The sequence below is a fragment of the Hemicordylus capensis genome, chromosome 7 (assembly GCF_027244095.1).
Source record: "Hemicordylus capensis ecotype Gifberg chromosome 7, rHemCap1.1.pri, whole genome shotgun sequence".
In the NCBI taxonomy this organism is placed as follows: domain Eukaryota; kingdom Metazoa; phylum Chordata; class Lepidosauria; order Squamata; family Cordylidae; genus Hemicordylus; species Hemicordylus capensis.
In genome coordinates this window covers 14,195,990-14,214,315 of record NC_069663.1, presented here as the reverse complement: position 1 = coordinate 14,214,315, position 18,326 = coordinate 14,195,990, and the positions used below count along the sequence as shown (strand labels likewise).

General features: G+C 46.6%; 2 protein-coding genes across 2 annotated transcripts; both read left to right on the top strand.

Moving 5' to 3' along the window:
• The first annotated feature begins 464 nt into the window (after positions 1-464).
• On the top strand, positions 465-4,685 carry LOC128332796 (ras-related protein Rab-42-like). Its single transcript, XM_053267550.1, has 2 exons — positions 465-733; positions 4,259-4,685. Exons 1-2 carry the CDS (start codon positions 465-467, stop codon positions 4,683-4,685), a joined length of 696 nt encoding a protein of 231 aa, XP_053123525.1.
• A 5,790-nt stretch (positions 4,686-10,475) lies between these two features.
• On the top strand, positions 10,476-16,789 carry LOC128333082 (ras-related protein Rab-39B-like). Its single transcript, XM_053268149.1, has 2 exons — positions 10,476-10,990; positions 15,573-16,789. The coding sequence occupies exons 1-2, from the start codon at positions 10,770-10,772 to the stop codon at positions 15,994-15,996; spliced, it is 645 nt and encodes a 214-aa protein (XP_053124124.1). The 5' UTR covers positions 10,476-10,769; the 3' UTR covers positions 15,997-16,789.
• The last annotated feature ends 1,537 nt before the right edge of the window (positions 16,790-18,326 follow it).

Sequence of the window (18,326 nt, the reverse complement as noted above, 5' to 3'; positions counted from 1 at the left end):
TCTGAGGCAACTTGACCTCCTCTCTCAGGAGAGCTGGTCTTGTGGTAGCAAGCATGAATTGTCCCCTTTGCTGAGCTGGGTCTGCCTTGGTTTGCATTTGAATGGGAGATCATACCTGTGAGCACTGTAAGATACCTTCCTTAGGGCAGGCTTTTGCTAGCAGTCTGATGCAGAGGCTCTTAAGCTTAGAAGGATGCACACAAAGGTAGAAGGAAATCTTGTGGGTGGGGTAGGAAGGGGTGGGGGGGAGAGTCTTGTCTCCATATCAGCTGTTTGGCTTCTCTTTGCTCCAAAGAAAGCTGATGCTATGCGGGCGGAGACCTCCTGATCAGATTAGAGCTCCTCTGCCAGAACTCACTTGGCTTGGGGAAGGGAGCAAGGGTCCCCGTCGGCCTCCTGGGATTCACTCCATGCAAAGCCAGCTCTCTTGCTCCACACGTGCCCAAGGGGCTGCTCCGGCCACCATGGAAGATGGGCCCCCCGCTATGGAACTGGCCCCGACGCCTCCCGTCTGCCACCTGAATGGCCACTGGCACTACCAGTTCCGGATCATCCTGCTGGGGGATTCCACCGTCGGCAAAACCTCCCTTCTGAGACGCTACACGGAGAGATGTTTCATCCCGGCCCTCTATCCCACGGTGGGCGTGGAGTTCTACAGCAAGATGATGGAGCTGCCTCCAGGCGTGAAGGTGAAGCTGCAGCTGTGGGACACGGCTGGCCAAGAGAGGTTCAGGTGAGGAGGAAGCCTGGGGCAGAAAATACAGGTCTGTCGGACAACAGGGGCCCTACGTCAAGGGTTCTCAAGCTTGCCCCCACCCCCCGATGTTGCCCCTGGTGTTGGCTTATAATGCCCATCTTCCCCAGTCATAGAGGCCAGTAGCCAGGGGCGATGGGAGTTGTAGGCCAACGTCTGCAGGAAGGCCACAGTTTGACACCCCTGGTCTACTCTGGTCCACCCTGACTGGCAGCACACTGCCAGTATTTCAGATTGATCTTTGCCATCCCTACCTGGAAAGGAAGGGCCAGAGATTCCGCTTAGGATCTTCTGCATGCAAAGCAGATGCTTGACACAGGAAGCTGCCTTGTGTCAAATCAGAACATTGGTCCAGCTAGCTCAGTATTGTCTGCACAGACTGGCAGCGGCTTCTCCAAGGTTGCAGGCAGGAGTCTCTCTCGGCCCTATCTTGGAGATGTTGCCAGGGAGGGAACTTGGAACCTTCTGCTCTTCCCAGAGCAGCCCCATCCCCTGAGGGGAATCTCTTACAGTGCTCACATGTAGTCTCCCATCCAAATGCAAACCAGTGCAGGCCCTGCTTAGCAAAGGGGACAATTCTTAATGCTACCACAATATCAGCTCTCCTCCCAAAGAAATGTCTGTGTTGAGCTACAGTTCTTTCCCCATAGGGGAAGATGTGGCAGGGAGTCACACAGTAATTTAAACGGAAAACCCCTATAGACAAAACTGGGGGGGCCCTCCTGGTGAAGGAGCAATAGCAGGATCAGGCCCTTCTGCGGAAGAGAAAGAAGCTCCAGGTTTCCAGGAGCTAAACCACACAGTAAACACATCATTGCACAAAGGACTCTTGATCGAATTACTTTACAACTGATCTGCAGGCAGAGAACAAAGCTTTGTTGACATCATGGCCTGATCATCTTGTGCTGACCGAATCAAGCACAATGGAGCACGCTTTGAATCCCAAAAGAGGTTGGAAGAGGGGCACCCCAATTGAGTGGAGAGGACTTGGGCGGCTTTCTCGATCTGTGGAGTGGGAATGCTTCTGGGCATTCAGGCCAATGGAGGAGGATTAGTCATAACAGCAGCTGATCGAAGGCCATAGCCAGCCAGAGGCTTTCTAACTGCTAATAGACTACAACTCCTATCGCCCCCAGCTGCAGACAGTTCATTGGCCTCTGGCCATTGTGGATGAGGATTATGGGAGTTGTATTCTAACAATATCAGTGGACCCAAGTTTGAGAACCCCTGCCTTAGCCTATGCAATGAGAAAGGGGATGAGGCTGAACAGCCCACACCCATGCAATAAAGGCATGTGCTGGAAGATCCACAGAAGATGTCCCAATGGACATGTTCTTGGCGTGTCCCCTTTCTGATCGTGGGGGCCGGTTAGGTATGGCCCAAACCCAGCCCAGTGTTGCGTACCAGATGGGTTGGAAGGGAGGGCGGCATGTCGTTCAGAACCTGTCTTTAGAAGGCCACATTCTGATGGCGAGGAGAGTTGGGCTTGCGGTAGCAAGCATGAATGGCCACATTTGCTAAGCAAGGTCTGCCCTGGTTTGCATTTGGATGGGTGACTACATGTGAGCACTGTAAGATGGATGGGGCCATAGCTCAGTGAAAGAGCATCTGCCGGCATGCAGGAGGTCCCAGGTTCAGTCCCTGGCAATATCTCCAGGTAGGGCTGGGAAAGACTCCTGCCTGAAACCTTGGAGAGACGCTGCCAGCCAGTATAGGCAAGACTGAACTTGATGGGCCAATGGTCTGACTCGGTGTCAGGCAACTTCCTATTCCTCCCCTATTCCTAAGGGGAGGAGAGCGGGTCTTGTGATAGCAAGCATGAACTGTCCTCTTCCTTAAGCAAGCATGAATTGTCCCCTCTGCCTTCAGGGGTGTAGCTATAATTGAGCAGATGGGTTCAAAGAACCCGGGCCCTGCAGCTCCTGAGGGCCCCCAGCTCGGCCCCTTCCTATGTTCTTCATTATATCCCCCAGTCCAAAGGACCGCCGGGGAGAGGGACGAACACAGGCGCTCTCTCCCCTAGCTACGCCCCTGTCTGCCTTGATTTGCATTTTGATGAGTGACTAGATGTGAGCACTGTAAGATATTCCCCCAGGCGTGGAGGAAGCCTAGCGCCGACCCGGGTTCTGCTGCTACCACGGCCCCCCAGCCCCCCCTGCACCCAACATATGATGCAGGGCACATTTAGCCACACCCTGCATCATACATAGGGGGTGGGGCTTTGCTCCCGAATGGGACTGTGCAGCCCCATTTGGGAGATAAATTGTCGATTTCAGCACAGCCGAAAGGACTCTTCCTGCCTAAAGGCAGGGAAAGCCACTCCGGCCACACTGCAAACACAGCGCTGGCCGATCTAACTCCCAAATGGGGCCACACAGCCCCGTTTAGGAGTAAAATCGGCCAGCTCTGCATTTAAAAGGCAGGGAGGGTCGCTCCAGCCATGCTGCAAATGCAGCGCTGGCTGATTTGGCTCCTGAACAGGGCCGCAAGGCCCCCCCTTTGGAGCAAAATCATGCCCCTGCGTCTGTCTGGGGCCATGAGGTGTAGCCCCTGATTGGCTGCGGCCTGGGTTCTTTGAACCCGTTCACCTATTGGTAGCTCCACCCCTGTATTCCCCTTGGGGGATAGGGCCATAGAACAGTGGTAAAGCATCTACTTTGCATGCAGAAGGTCCCGGGTTCAGTCCCTGGCAGCATCTCCAGGTAGGGCTGTGAGAGACAATACTGAGCTAGACAGATCAATAGTCTTGACTCGGTATTCATCCTATCATCCTGGATGTGAACACAGGAAGCTGCCATATACTGAGAAGAGGAGAGGAGAGCGGGTCTTGTGGTAGCAAGCATGACTTTCCCCCTTAGCTAAGCAGAGTCTGCCTTGGTTGCATATGAATGTGAGACTAGAAGTGTGAGCACTGCAAGATATTCCCCTTAGGGGATGCAGCCACTCTGGGAAGAGCAGAAGGTTTCAAGCTCCCTCCCTGGCTTCTCTAATATAGGGCTGAGAGATATTCCTGCCTGCAACCTTGGAGAAGCTGCTGTGAGGACAATACTGAGCTAGATGGACCAATGGTCTGACTCAGTATATGACAGCTTCCTGTGTTCCTATGAGTCAGACCATAGGTCCATCTAGCTCAGCATTGTCTACACTGACTGGCAGCAGTTTCTCCAAGATTGCAGGCAGGAATCTCGCTCAGCCCTATCTTGGGGATGCCAGGAAAGGAACCTGGAACCTTCTGCTCTTCCCAGAGCAGCTCCATCCCCTGAGGGAAATCTCTTACAGGGCTCACACATCAAATCTACCATTCATATGTAACCAGGGTGGGCACTGCTTAGCTAAGTGGAGAAGTCATGCTTGCTACCACCAGACCAGCTCTCCTCCTCAATGTGGCATTGAGGGTTGCCATTTGGCATTGAGGTGAGTGGCTTGAACAAAATATCCATAATATTTTGGAAGTAGATTAATTTTGTTTTGTAGATTAGTAGATCAGTTTTGTTTTGTTCCCAGGTGCATCCCCAGGTCTTTCTACCGAAACGCAGTAGGTGTGCTTTTGGTCTTTGATATGACCAGTCGGAGGTCCTTTGAGAACATCTTCGAGTGGTACAATGAAGTCACCAATGCCCAAATGATGGAGAAAGTAATCTTCCTCCTGATTGGCCACAAGAGTGACCTGCAGTCAAACAACAGGGTCTCCTTTGAGGAAGCAGAAGGCTTGGCCATTTCTCTGGGCACTCACTTCATTGAAACATCTGCTAAGGACAACGTCAACGTGGATTTGGCTTTTGAAACCATAACCAAGATTATCTATGAGGCTCTGCTCAACAAGGAGATTGATTTGCATGAAGGATGGGATGGAGTTAAAGTCATTCATAAGCAGACAAAGAGCAAACCTCAGAAGAGGCAGAAGCCATCGGAAGGGAAATGCCAATGTTAACCAAGGCGTGGGAGGGCAGCCACAGTCTGTCAAGGTCTACCCTACTAGAGTTGGAAAAGAGGTGATTGCATTGCAATGCTTTCAATGAGAGCCAGCATGGTGTAGTGGTTAGAGTGCTGGACTAGGACTGGGGAGACTCGAGTTCAAATCCCCATTCAGCCATGAGACTTGCTGGGTGACTCTGGGCCAGTCACTTCTCTCTCAGCCTAGCCTACTTCACAGGGTTCTTGTGAAAGAGAAACCTAAGTATGTAGTACACTGCTCTGGGCTCCTTAGAGGAAGAGTGGGATATAAATGTAATAATAATAATAATAATAATGCTTTCAGTGTATTATAATGCTTTTATTGCCCTGACCAGCAGCCCAATTCGCAATGGTGTTTTAAAAGAGTTTAAAAGTTTTTTTAAAAACACAAAACTATTATAAACATGTATTGATTATGTCAGAGGAATGAAAATTGGCAGGAATGTCCTCCAAAGATTACTCAATAAAGAAAGTACAATTTGTTCATTGCTACCCTCACACTGACCCTGGTCCTTCCTTCTGTACAAAAATGACTGCAATGTTACCCTAATTGTTTGGGACTAGGGATAAGGAAGGGGCGATAACACACACCAAGTTGTAAGTGCAACACGGCTATCCTGTATTTTCCATCTCTAGTGGGTAGGATCAGCCCTGCTCAACTTTGAGCCCTCCCAGCTGTTTCTGGACTATAATTCCCATAATCTAGAGATGTACATATCAGGTGGCATAGAAATATGATAAATACATAAATAAATAATCCCCAGTGACCGTGGCCAATAGCCTGGGATTATGGGAGTTGTAGGCCAACATCTCTGCAGGAGGGAAATTTTTTTACATTGTGGGTAGGATACTTTTGGAGGTGATGAATACTCCTTAGTTGGATATTTTCCCATAGTTAATTATAATCTTATTCCTTTATTTTATTTATATTTGTTATATTGATATTGTTATTTGCATTCTTTATGTTCTCTTTTCTGGTCAATGACTAATAAAATTAAACTGAACTAATGTGTCCCCTGAGATGAGGATGGCCAAAATTTGTGGGCCTATCTCATGAACTAATTGTAGCATTTTGCCTCACAATAAAGCAGGATGAATTATGCAGTTTATTCCTGCCAGAATTATGGAAACTTCCAGTGATCAATTTGGGCGAAAGATCCCATCACTCCTCCTCCTTTGCTTGACATCCATAAAATGTATGATTGAACTAGATCCTTCCTTTTTGTAAATTCTTTCTCTGGTACATTCACAGAATGGTGTGTGTCTTCTAATGTCGTATGATCCAGCAAGACACAAATGAAACCTGTGAAACTGACCCCAGCCTCATTCCCAGGAATCTCATGGGAGGAAAGCTGGTCTTGTGACAGCAAACATGAATTATCCCCTTTGCTAAGTAGGGTCTGCCCTGCTTTGCATTTGAATGGGAGATTACATGTGTGAGCACTGTAAGATATTCCCCTTAAGGGATGGAGCCCCTCTTGGGAGAGCATCTGAGGTCCCAAGTTTCCTCTCTGGCATCTCCAAGATAGGGCTGAGAGAGACTCCTCCTGCCTGCAACCTTGGAGAAGTCTCTACCATGGAGGAGAGGTCTATCAAGGGCTACTAGTCTGAGGGCTATAGGCCTCCTCCAGCCTCAGAGGTAGGATGCCTCTGAGTACCAGTTGCAGGAGAGTAACAGCAGGAGAGAGGGCATGCCCTCAACTCCTGCCTGTGGCTTCCCGCGGCATCTGGTGGGCCACTGTGTGAAACAGGATGCTGGACTAGGGCTATTCTTATGCTTTTAATGTATCACAATATTAATGTATTTAATTCATAAATAATTCAGTGTTTATGCTGAAATTTTATTCACTGAACAACTATATACCTCCCACTTTCTACTCTTGGGTTCCACTACTACCACCACCACCACCACCACTAGTATGAATATTTATATACCACTTCTCAGCAAATGTTTCCAAAGTGGTTTACATAGAGAAATAATAAATAAATAAATAAATAAAATGGCTCCCTGTCCCCAAAGGGCTCACAATCTAAGATGAAACACAAAATAGACACCACCAGCAGTCACTGGAGGGATACTGTGCTGAGGGTGGATAGGGCCACTTGCTCTTCCCCTGCTAAATAAAGCAAATCACCACTTTAAAAAGGGGCCCTTAGCAAGGGATCCACATAACATTTCTCACTCTATGTATGGTAATTGGCTCCACCCCCAAAGCCACCATTTCGCACTTGGCTCCATCCACCATTTTGCTCTCAGCTCCTATTTGGGGACCTTTGGGTCCTATTTATCATATGGTACCCAATTTTTACCATATTACCATATTTACCCGAATAGAAGATGTTTCTGGATTTACTAGACCCCCTTAGAAATAGAGGTTGAAGGCAGATTATACTTGTTTTTGTCCAAAAGGAACAGGACAGGAATATGAGATGAACCACCCCACCCCACAATTTCTAGCATCAAAGAATGTGGCCGGGGTGGGGGGCTAGTCTTGGATTTAGGTAAATATGGTAAAATAGATTCCAGATGCTTGAAGTCTACCTTACAGCAGCTGGTCAAGTGGAAACCAGCAGGCATTTGGCATTTCCAGGACTCCTCCTCTCTTGGAGGCATCATCTCCTAGTGCTGCTGCTGGAGAAGGAAGCCACCTGGTTGAAGCTAGGGCAAAGGCAGTGAGGCTAAACTTTGGTGAGTCATGGTAACACTCCTTAAAAAGTTTCCATTTCACAGATGAGTCATTTAGCAGCGAGGCTCATTTGAGAACATGGCAGCTCTGGAGTTCCTGATCTGGCCTGCTTTGTGGACATTTGAGGATTCCTGCATTCTCCCAGGCAAAACCCATGGTTTCATTTTGCTATACCACTCAAATGGTTCTTTTACTGGGTCAGCGAGCCAAAGAACATCACCAGTGAAGAAGTAAAAAAAGGCTTTATTTGCTCTGCAGAAGTAAAGGTTCTGGTCGGCTAGCGCCCAAATTCCAGAACCCCGATTTCCACTTACAACAGACTTTTATACATTACAGATCACATAGGCAGGCAACCTCTTTAACAAACATGATAATAGTATCTTCTCATTTATTTCCTGTGTAAACTTAGTTGAACTTTGTTCCTACTTAAGTTGCAGTTTCAGCTGGAGAGGAAATTCCTTCTTAACTTTTCATCACGTTGTATGTTTGTCTTTACGTTAAACCTTTTAGCATGACTAGATTAGTTTTATAATTTAATCAATTATATCAATTTCACCAGCTGAGGCCTCTGATGCGAGTAGGTTCACAAATGTGTTGCCCAGTGCCTGGAAGGGGACGAGTGTGCTTTTGAAAAGAAATTAATGAGAAACTAGTTGAAAAAGCGATTCTTTCCTCCTGGCACAGAGATCAAATCAAAGGAGGTTTATTAGGAGGGGATGAAGGATTCACATGCCTAGGCAGGCTACTTGTAGCTACTACAGGACTCAAATGTTCCCATTTTCTTGTCTGAACAATTTGTTATGGGGAGGCTAACAAATAAAGTTGTTGTTGTTTTTATTCATTCATTCATTTATAGTGTTCTTTGCATGCAGAAGGCCCCAGGTTCACTCCCTGGCAGCATCTCCCGTTAGAGCTGGCAGAGATGCCTGCCTGAAACCTTGGAGGGCTGCTGCCAGTCAGTGTAGGCAATACTGAGCTAGATGGACCAATGGAGTGACTCAGTATAAGGCAGCTTCCTACGTTCCTATGAATGGGGTGAAGAAAAGCACACCCATTATATCATCTGGAGCGGGGTGGGGGGAGAGACACTAATGCTAGGCTTTCTAGACTGCAGAGCAGAAATTGAACAGGCAAAGCTTTTGCTGGTATGTAAATGCAACAATGCAGAAAACTTTACTGGCTGAATTTCTCCTTCTCACTGCAAAGTTAAAGGAACAAGAGCCTTGCAAGCACAAACAGACACAGACACACACACAACCCAGAATACCCTGTCTTGGGAATGCCTTGTATCATTCTTGACATTCCCTGACGCAAAGGGAGAGCAAATCCAGTAAGATGAGGTCAGCTCATGTTTTAGATCAACTTCCTAAATGTTGATCTAAACATTTCACCGTTGAAATGGAAGCACGTTGGCACTAGGGCTCCATTCCAACAGTCATGGCCTTGGCCCTCTTCCCCACACCTATACCACACGCTGTCTTGGTTTCCTTTGTAATAGCCTCTCTTCCACTGAGTTGAAAAACAAGAGGGTGATGAACATACTTGGGAAAACCATAGCTAACCAACAGGAGGTTATGCTATGTACAATACAACAACCTATCAACCAGAACTGGCTTGGGTTGCCTTTCACCACTTGAGGCAAGGGCTACATGCCACTTGTAGGTCTCACACAGAGTTGGCCCTGACGCCACCCTTTCCCACACCTTACGGGGCCGTGACACCAGCCTCACCTTCTGGGCGTGCCCATACCGCTGTTGGGAGATTCCCCAGGCAACTTGATCCCTGCTAGCTGAGCAAAGAGGCACTTTTTAAAGTGGTGGTTCTCTAATGTTTAGCAAGGGGAGAGCAACTAGTTCAGTCTGGATCATGCCACATTCCTCAGTTCAGGGATGTAATGTCTAGAAAGAGACTTTGTGAAGGGAGCTGAATCCTGAGGAAAAGCTGTGCTAGCGAATAGAGACGTAAAACAAGTGGAAATAGACTGCTAGACCCTGTGGAGCAAGGAACCGTTTTCTTATTCATTTAGCAGTTATGTAAATGGCTGTGAAAACGTTGTGTTGAAAAATGGTATACAGTATGACATTATTATTTTTCTTGTAATCTCCAAAAAGAGGGACAAAAAAACAACAAAACAGTACGTCAGCCTAGTAACGTTGCAAAAATGGCACACCTTACATTAGACTAGATCAGGGGTTCCCAACTGATGGTACTCCAGATGTGGATGAACTACAACTCCCATCATCCCATGCCATTGTGTCTGGGGATGATGGGAGTAGTAGTTCAGCCACATCTGGAGTGCCACCAGTTGGAAACCCCTGGCCTGGGGTAAGCCCATTATTTCCAGTGGGTTTACTCTAGTGCAGGCCTGCTTAGCTCAGGCCCCCTAGCTGTTTTTGGACTACAACTCCCACAATCCCCAGCCACAGTGGCCCCTAGCCAGGGATTGTGGGAGTTGTAGGCCAGCATCTGCAGGAGGGCCAAAGTTGAGCAGCCTTGCTCTAGTGTAACACAACTGGCACAGTTGGCCATTTTGCATGTCTGCAACATTTTTAGGTTGACGTATCATTGTGCAGCATGCCAGCCACTGATTCCAGGGATCGGTAAACAGAGGGATAAGTGTCCCCTTATGATCATAAGGTGTCTGATCATAAGATGTGGATCTGCACTCCCTTGAGGAAAATAGCATATACACACAGAGAGAGTCTTAATATGCTCTGATGAGAGTGAGATGCTTCCTCATTATTCTTTCTTTCTTTCTTTCTTTCTTTCAGTTTCTATACCGCCCTTCCAAAATGGCTCAGGACGGTTTACAATTAAAACAAACCAATTAAAATCAATTAACAATTAAAACAGAGTGGAAACAATTTAAAAAACCAGGTTACAACATTAAAAACCCTTTACAACAGTTTAAAAACCCCGGAAGGCCAGGCCAAACATGAGAGTGGAGCAAAGTTTTTGCTTGTTTCTCCTGAGATGCTCAATCCCAAGAATCTCCTTTGGCCACAAAAAAAGGAGAGACAGTGCTGAGCTCGCTGGAGGTGGAATGTAGGCGAAGGCTGTTCTCCCAGACCGACTTCGCCTTCCATAAACACTGCGCATTATTCAGGGTGGGGCAGAACCCAGCGAGTGTGAACATTCAGCGGCTGCCTGCCCGAACATGGAATGAAAGCTCACCCAGCCTCGGGCTTTGGCTAGAAACAACCTGCCTCCAACCCCAACAAGCCTCGACCAGCTCCTGAGCAGGATTTCACCTCTACCAGACACTGTCTACATTGGCTGTGGCAGGAAGACTCTTTGAGGGATTGTCGATTGCCTTTTGCTCTTCTTGTGAGCTTTCCCAGCCCCTTTCTTTCCCTTCCCTTCCAAGCTTCTGTATGGCTGCCGATTCTATCTGGCACTACCAGTTCCGGATCATCATGCTGGGGGACTCCACCGTGGGCAAATCCTCCCTCTTGAAGCGCTATGCCGAGGGCCAGTTTCTGGAGTCCATGAACCAGACGGTGGGCGTGGATTTCTACGTTCACTTTTTGGAGCTGGAGCCAGGGCTGAGCATCAAGCTGCAGTTTTGGGATACCGCTGGCCAAGAGCGATTCAGGTGGGTTTGGAACTGCAAGGGTTTCGGGAGATGAACTAGGGGAGGAGAGCTGGTCTTGGGGTAGGAAGCACAAATTGTCCACTTTGCTAAGCAGGGTTTGCCTTGGTTTGCATCTGAATGGGAGACTACATGTGTGAGCGGATATATCTTATAGTGATCTGTCTTATAGAGATTATAGAGGTGTGTAAAATTATTCATGGAGTACAGAGAGTGGATAGAGAGAAAATTTCCTCCCTCTAGAATCAGGGGCTATCCCATAAAATGGAAGGTCGGGAAATTTAGAACCGACAAAAGGAAGTACTTTTTCACATAGCGCATAATTAATCTATGGAAATCTCCGCCACGGAATGTGGTAATGGATGGCCACTAGCTTGGATGGCTTTAAAAGGAGCTTAGACAAATTCATGGAGGAGAGGTCTATCAATGACTACTAGTCTGATGGCTATAGGCCACCTCCAGCCTCAGAGGCAAGATGCCTCTAAATGCCAGTTGCAGAGGAGCAACAGCAAGAGAGAGGGCACGCCCTCACCTCTTGCTTGTGGGCTTCTCAGAGGCATCTGGTGGGCCACTGTGTGAAAAAGGATGCTGGACCAGATAGGCCTTGGCCTGATCCAGCAGGGTTGTTCTTATGTTATTATATTTGTGAGTCCAGTTATCAGGCAATACAGGAGTATTTTTATGAGTATTTTAATGGTTGGCCACCCTAGTTACTGCTTGGACTTGTGAGGGACAATGATATGAATAATTCATGGATAAGGTGAGTCAACAGTGGAGCTGTGGATAGGAGGACCTAAGCTAAGGCTTAGTCTACAAATGGGCAATCAATTCTAAGGGTAATGGAATCAGCCATGTTATCAATTTTTTCCATGACTGTAGCCATAAGCAAATTTCCAGACTGATATTATATATGCCTTCTGGCAAGAATGGACTGTGCTGCCCCAGATTACAAGCAAGGGAAAACCCATCTGAATGGCCCATATGAAAAAAGCACTTTACATACAGAAAATGTGCATAACAGGGAGAAAAGCTCAAGTTCAACCCCTTTGCCTGTTGTGCTAGCTTTTTACGTGGAAGTTGGGCTTTTTGGTTAAAGCAATATGACCCTTGAATACACATGCAGTCCGAAGGGGTGCAGTTATACAAACACACTCCTCCTCCTCCTACTCTTCTTCTTCTTCTTCTCTGCTATAGCACTATGGTGTGATTGCAAACATCAGTTGCTGAGTGGGAAAGTGGCAGTAATAGAATGCTGACAAACAGTGCAACTTCAGGGGAGGGTGTGAGCAGTCCATGTGACTGGTGAAAACCTCAGAGCAGGAGAAGTGTGCTACTCCAGGGAGAGGAGTAGAGCCAGGAACCCAGAGGCAGGGTCACTGAAGGAAGGAGTAGGCAGTGGGCTGAGAATGAGGGTTTGAAGGAAGAATGTGCAGAGGCAGATGTCTGGGGGAAAAGGGATGGAGGAACTAATGGGAACTGGGAGGAACTCTCAAACAGGGCCAAAGGAAAGGAGGTGCTGTGGGTTGCTGAAAGAACAGAGGTGGCAGTAATTGTGAGTTGGAGGCTAGAGCACAGTAGGCTGTATGTGTATGTGGTGGCAAGGTAATTCAGTACTGATTTGAAGATTTAAGCCTTATATTTGATTGTGTATATCTGGCTGTGTCTTACATGATCATGATAACATGATAATTTACGTAAATTCTCACAACCTTCTAAACAAGCTAGAAATAGCAAAGTTGGGATATATACACACACACACACACACACACATATGCATTTGGTTGTCTGTACCTAGCCACATGTACCTAGCCACCTAATGGCGCAGTGGGAAAATGGCTTGACTACCAACCCAGAGGTTGCCAGTTTGAATCCCTGCTGGTATGTTTCCCAGACTATGGGAAACACCTATATCGGACAGCAGTGATATAGGAAGATGCTGAAAGGCATCATCTCATACTGCGTGGGAGGAGGCAATGGTAAACCCCTCCTGTATTCTACCAAGGACAACCACAGGGCTCTGTGGTCGCCAGGAGTCGACATTGACTCAGCGGCACACTTTACCTTTACACATGTGTGTAAATTATTTTTGTGTGAATAATTGTAAATTTGTGTCCTTTAAAAATGAACTTGGGTACAGGCCCCCTCAAAGGCAGGGTACAAATAGGAAATGTACTATTGCACATGCATTGAAAATGAGTGAACCACTCTGTGTGTGTCCAGATTGGTAGACAAATGGTATGTGTTGAACATAATGTGTGAAATGGGCTAGTGACACGGGCGGGGGGCGGGGAGAGATGATAGTGAGGTGAGATGATAGTGAACTGGTATCTGGAAACACCTTGGGGGTGCAGAGCCTCCCTCTCTGGGGTTCTGATGTGGGGCAGCAGGATCAGTTGCTTGATAGGGTGAGTGCTTTACCTGAAAGCAAAGCAAATATGACAAGAAATAGATGTTGCTAGTGCTCTCCTCCAAAGGAAAACAAACCCACATAGGAAGCTGCCTTATACAGAGTCAGACCATTAGCCCATCTAGTTCAGTCTTGTCTGCTCTGACTGGCAGTGGCTCTCCAAGGTTTCAAGCAGGAGTCTCTCCCAGCCCTACCTGGAGATGCTGCCAGGGATTGAACCTGGGACCTGGTGCATGCAAAGCAGATGCTCTGCCCCTCAGCTGTGCCCCCCATCTCTTAATACTCTTCTGCGGAACTTCTCATCACTCTGGGAAGTGGAGAGGTTGCTGAATTTAATTGTTGCTCTTTTTATTCAGTGCGAGTCATTTTGACTATATAGTTTTAATACAAAACTATGATATTATGATCTCTGAAATGAATAGAATGGCTTATACTATCTTAGCAGCTCTTTCCAGTGAGTCATAACCTGTTAAACAGGAGAGGGCCCCTCCCTTTTTCAGAAGTTAGGTTGATGAGCACTTGGAGCAGGGTTTATTTTGGCAACAGTGTAGATCCTGTGGAACTACCTGAACAGAGGCCCACCTTGCTCCATCTTTTTTTTCCTGTTGCTGCTTGATAAAACCTTTTCTGCTGGAAGCTGGTGGGCTTTTCCTGGCAGTGTAGGCATAAAGCAGGCCTAAAATGCTAGGTGGTGTCAGAAAAATCCCTATAACCTCTTGAGTAGGGCTAAGAAGCTCTCTGTTTGAGGGCTTAATTGATGATGCTAAATTGTATGGGGGTTGTACTCTGGAACAAAAAGATCCTTTTTATCGAAACAGAAACCTGGCTGGTTAGTCCTGGTGACTTTCAGGTTTGCTGTCACCGTCACAAGCCTTTGACTGAGCTGATGTGGGAACATGGCATTGCTGCAAACACAAATCGTGATGTGGGAAAGTGTCAGCTATAGAACTTAACACTTTATCAACAACTATGGATTCTTCACGCTTGGGGAGTGGCCAAAAAGATTATAATTCAACATTGGAAAAGCAGATTTACTTCGGAACTTCAGCTTTGGACTACTGAAATGTGTTCATTATCCACATTTGAATTGGTTTTTTTCCGCCGTTTAGGCAAAGAAGAAGAGTTTCAAGCTATATGGTCAAAATTTAATGAATTATATGTGCTTTAGACAGTGATTACATATATATGCATTGTTTATTGGGTTTGTTTCTTTTCTTTTTTTCTTCTCTTTTTCTTTTAAAACTTTATATGCAAGTGTTTCATTCTTCATAGTATCTTAAATTGTAATATTTGTTCTTTAAACTAATTTTAAAAAGCTATAGAATGTTGACAATCGATGCAAACATTTGGGGTCCCTAAGGCTGACTAGCTGCTGTCACACTAGAATATGATGGCTGACATACCATGCAGGAGTATGTTAGCCCACTAATGTTGCGTGTAGACAAATGACACAAACACAAAAACTGCACAAAAGCCCAGTATTTCTAGTGGGCTTACTCTTCTGTAACATTTGCACAGGTTGTGTACATGCAACGCTTCTGGGCTGATGTACCCTTGCAAAGTGCGTCAGTCAACGTCTGATGTGGTTTTCAGTCTTTTGTTGAATATAAAAAAAATATTTTAAAATTAAAATACCCTATATTTGTATCTGCAATCTTATGATGCCTCCAGGGCCAAAGATTATTGATCTTATAATGACGATGCAAATGGGTAGGTACTGCATTATCTATAGTGTGAAGTGCTTTTGAGGGTTCATGAGATCATAGGAGGCGGTCTGGTATTTGCATGCAGAAGGTTCCAAGTTCCCTCCCTGGCATCTCCAGATCCTGCCTTTAACCTTGGAGAAGCCGCTACCAGTCTGTGTAGACAATACTGAGCTGGGTAGACCAATGGTCTGATTTGGTAGACAGCAGCTTCCTACGTTCTTATGATACCAAGTCAGACCATTGGTCCATTTAGCTCATACTCACTGACTGGCAGTGGCTCTCCAAGGTTTCAGGCAGTCCTTCCTAGTCCTACCTGGCCAATGCCACAGGTTGGACCAGAGACCTTCTGTGTGCAAAGCAGGTGCTCTACCCGTGAGCTATGTCCCTCCTCTGGGTTCGTAGCAAAGGAAAGACTTGAACCCAGAAACGTCCAGGTCAGGCTCTTAATTGGGTTTTGCTTCTTGTGTCTTAGGTCAGTGACACGCTCATATTACCGCAACTCAGCGGGAGGCGTGCTAGTGTTTGACCTAACCAACCGAGAGTCCTTCGAGAGCATCCGGAAATGGCACGAGGAAGTGATGGACACTGTTAAGCCTCATCCTGTCATCTTTCTGCTGGTTGGGCACAAAAGCGACCTGGAAGCAGAACGAAAGGTTGAACCAAAGGAAGCCGAGAAGCTGGCTTCTTCACTGGATGCAAAATACATTGAAACGTCTGCCAAGACCAACAGTAACGTGGAGGCAGCGTTCCAGACATTAACCTTGGAAATCTACACAGCGCTGAAAAGTGGGAAGATGAGACCCAAGGCACAGTGGGATGGAGTGAAAAGCAGACTCCCGCCTGAGCTGCAGGCTGAAGCACAAGCCCAGGAAAGGCAAAATAAATGCTCGTGCTAGCCAAATACAACTCCAGGTGGGAAGCAATACAGGTTCAACTGATCACACCACAGCCAGGCTATTTATATGGGATACAATGAAGTTATGGGAGCCTTTAGAAGCTGTGTCCAAAGAAAACCACATGGCTCTGTGGTGCCAACTCAACAGCACAACCTTACATCAGGAAGTGCCATTTTCTTTATTGCAAACCCAACTTGTGACTCTCTGCACCAGCTTTTGTACCAAGAACAAAAGCACAGACCAGGGACTGGAAGATCTTGGTGGTGTATAAGGATTCACTGACAATTGCTGCAGTGTGTGTCTCATCCTTGTGGATGCCTCCAGAAACCTTTGTGCATTCCAGTGGTGAGCCACCCATATCTTAGTACTTCTTCACCTACCCCAGGTCTTGCTTTCTCCTATGGAAGGAGTTGAACTGGAACATCTTGAGCTTTTATGGGCATCCTCTTCCTGACCAACATATATTCTGCCTCTATCATCGTGTGTTTGTGTGTATATCCCTGCATTGGGCTCCCCCCCTCCACACCCTGAATTCCCTCCAGTCGGTAGATCTGAGAACTAGGAAATGCTTTAACATCTTGGTACTTAGGGTACAACTGGATGAGATGCTGGAAGATCTGCGATTGGCAGAGTGCTGTAACCTTACTCCAGATTACCTGGACAGTGTTGCCCGCTACTCTTTCTAAAAGACTGTCTCTGCAAGATCCCCATTCAGATCAGGAGAGGTCCATCTTTGGAAGCTATCAGCTCATCTGGCAGCAACTTAGGATCAGGCCTTCTCAGTAGCCACCCCTCGTTGGTGGAACATGCTCCCTGGGGTTATAAGAGGGTTATTATCCCTGGAGGCTTTCAAGAGAGCCAGAGAACCACCTCTTCAGCCTGGCTTTTGTTTTAAATGAGTTTTTTTAAATGAGTTCATATTTTAATGAGTTTTATTTCTGCCTGTGAACTGCCCTGAGCTATTTGTGGATGGATGGTAAATAAATGAAAAAGAAAAATGCACACACACGGGAGATCCAGTCACAACTTTTCCACCTTCTCATCCAGTTGTGCCCTTGGAGATTAACACTGGTGGTTAATGTTCTTCTGCAGGTCAATCCTATTTCAGTATAACTGCCTCAGTAGTTTTCATACTAAATAGGAGAATGAGATTGAGGATTTTTAAGCAGTACCAGACACTGTCATCACTGGAGAATGAGCAAGCCTTTGAATTCAGACTTCTTCAGGCTGGATGTGATACAAAACATTAAATCAAACGTGGACAGGGGGAGAAAATATTTCGATGGGTGTGATGGAAAAGCCACAGCCTGCAGTTTGTAACAGTGTTAAAAGGGAATGGAAGTGGTGATTTGCGAACTAAGAGATCATTCACACAATCAAAAATGGGGTTTTACCCAAGTTTGGGAGCTGTGCACACTCCCAATTTTTGATTGTGTAGAAGCAAGGGAGGAGGAAAGGTGCTCAGGTTTTCCTCCTACCTTGCTTCCACACACCCAAAGGCTGGGAGCACACACAGCTCCCAAACCTGGGTAGAACACTGTCTTTGATGGTGTGAATGACCCAAGTGTGCTTTTGATTTTAGGACACTCACTGACGCAGAGGACGCTTTGAGACATTTTTCAAAAATGTTTTTCAGCCATTGCTTTGAAATAAGCAGCCTACAAGCTGTAGACACATTTGTGGATGTTGATGGCTGTTGGGAACCACTCCCATTGCTTCCAACTAAACCACCCCTCTAGTCAATAGGGCAGTTTACACAATCATGAATTTGAGTAGGAGGCTTCCCTTACCCTAATTCAGGAACTGTGTGTGCCCCCGTTTGCTGATCATGTATGAGTTAAAACTAAGGTGTCAGCCCCATCTGTGATCATGTGCTAAACAGCAGCTGAGTCAGAGGACCCCCTCCTACTCAGCTGCTGAATGAGGTAAGAGGAAAAGTCCCCAGACCTTGATGCTGACTGGCAAATGGGACCACATGCTGCTCCCCAATTAGGGAAGGAGGCTTCTCCCACCCTAACTGTGATTGTGTGAACTGCCTTAATCTTTTGCACTGCTTCTACCCAAAGTAGATTTCTATTACATCTTTAGAGATTTAAAAAACACACAACTCTACATTATACAGCCTGCTCAGAGGTTTTCTCTTTAAAAAAAGAAAGAAAAGAGGCAGATGTTTGCTTTGAACATACTCGTGATGATGGGCTGCTCAACTTTGGCCCTCCTGCAAATGTTGGCCAACAACTCCCATAATCCCTGGCTATTGGCCACTGTGGCTGGGGGTTATGGGAGTTGTAGTCCAAAAACAGCAGGGGGGCCAAAGTTGAGCACGCCTG

Excerpts from the sequence above, each read along its gene's own strand:
- LOC128332796 (XM_053267550.1), top strand. The coding sequence starts at position 465 with ATGGAAGATGGGCCCCCCGCTATGGAACTGGCCCCGACGCCTCCCGTC. Across the intron at positions 734-4,258 it reads GCTGGCCAAGAGAGGTTCAG|GTGCATCCCCAGGTCTTTCT; the intron begins GTGAGGAGGAAG and ends TTTTGTTCCCAG.
- LOC128333082 (XM_053268149.1), top strand. The coding sequence starts at position 10,770 with ATGGCTGCCGATTCTATCTGGCACTACCAGTTCCGGATCATCATGCTG. Across the intron at positions 10,991-15,572 it reads GCTGGCCAAGAGCGATTCAG|GTCAGTGACACGCTCATATT; the intron begins GTGGGTTTGGAA and ends CTTGTGTCTTAG.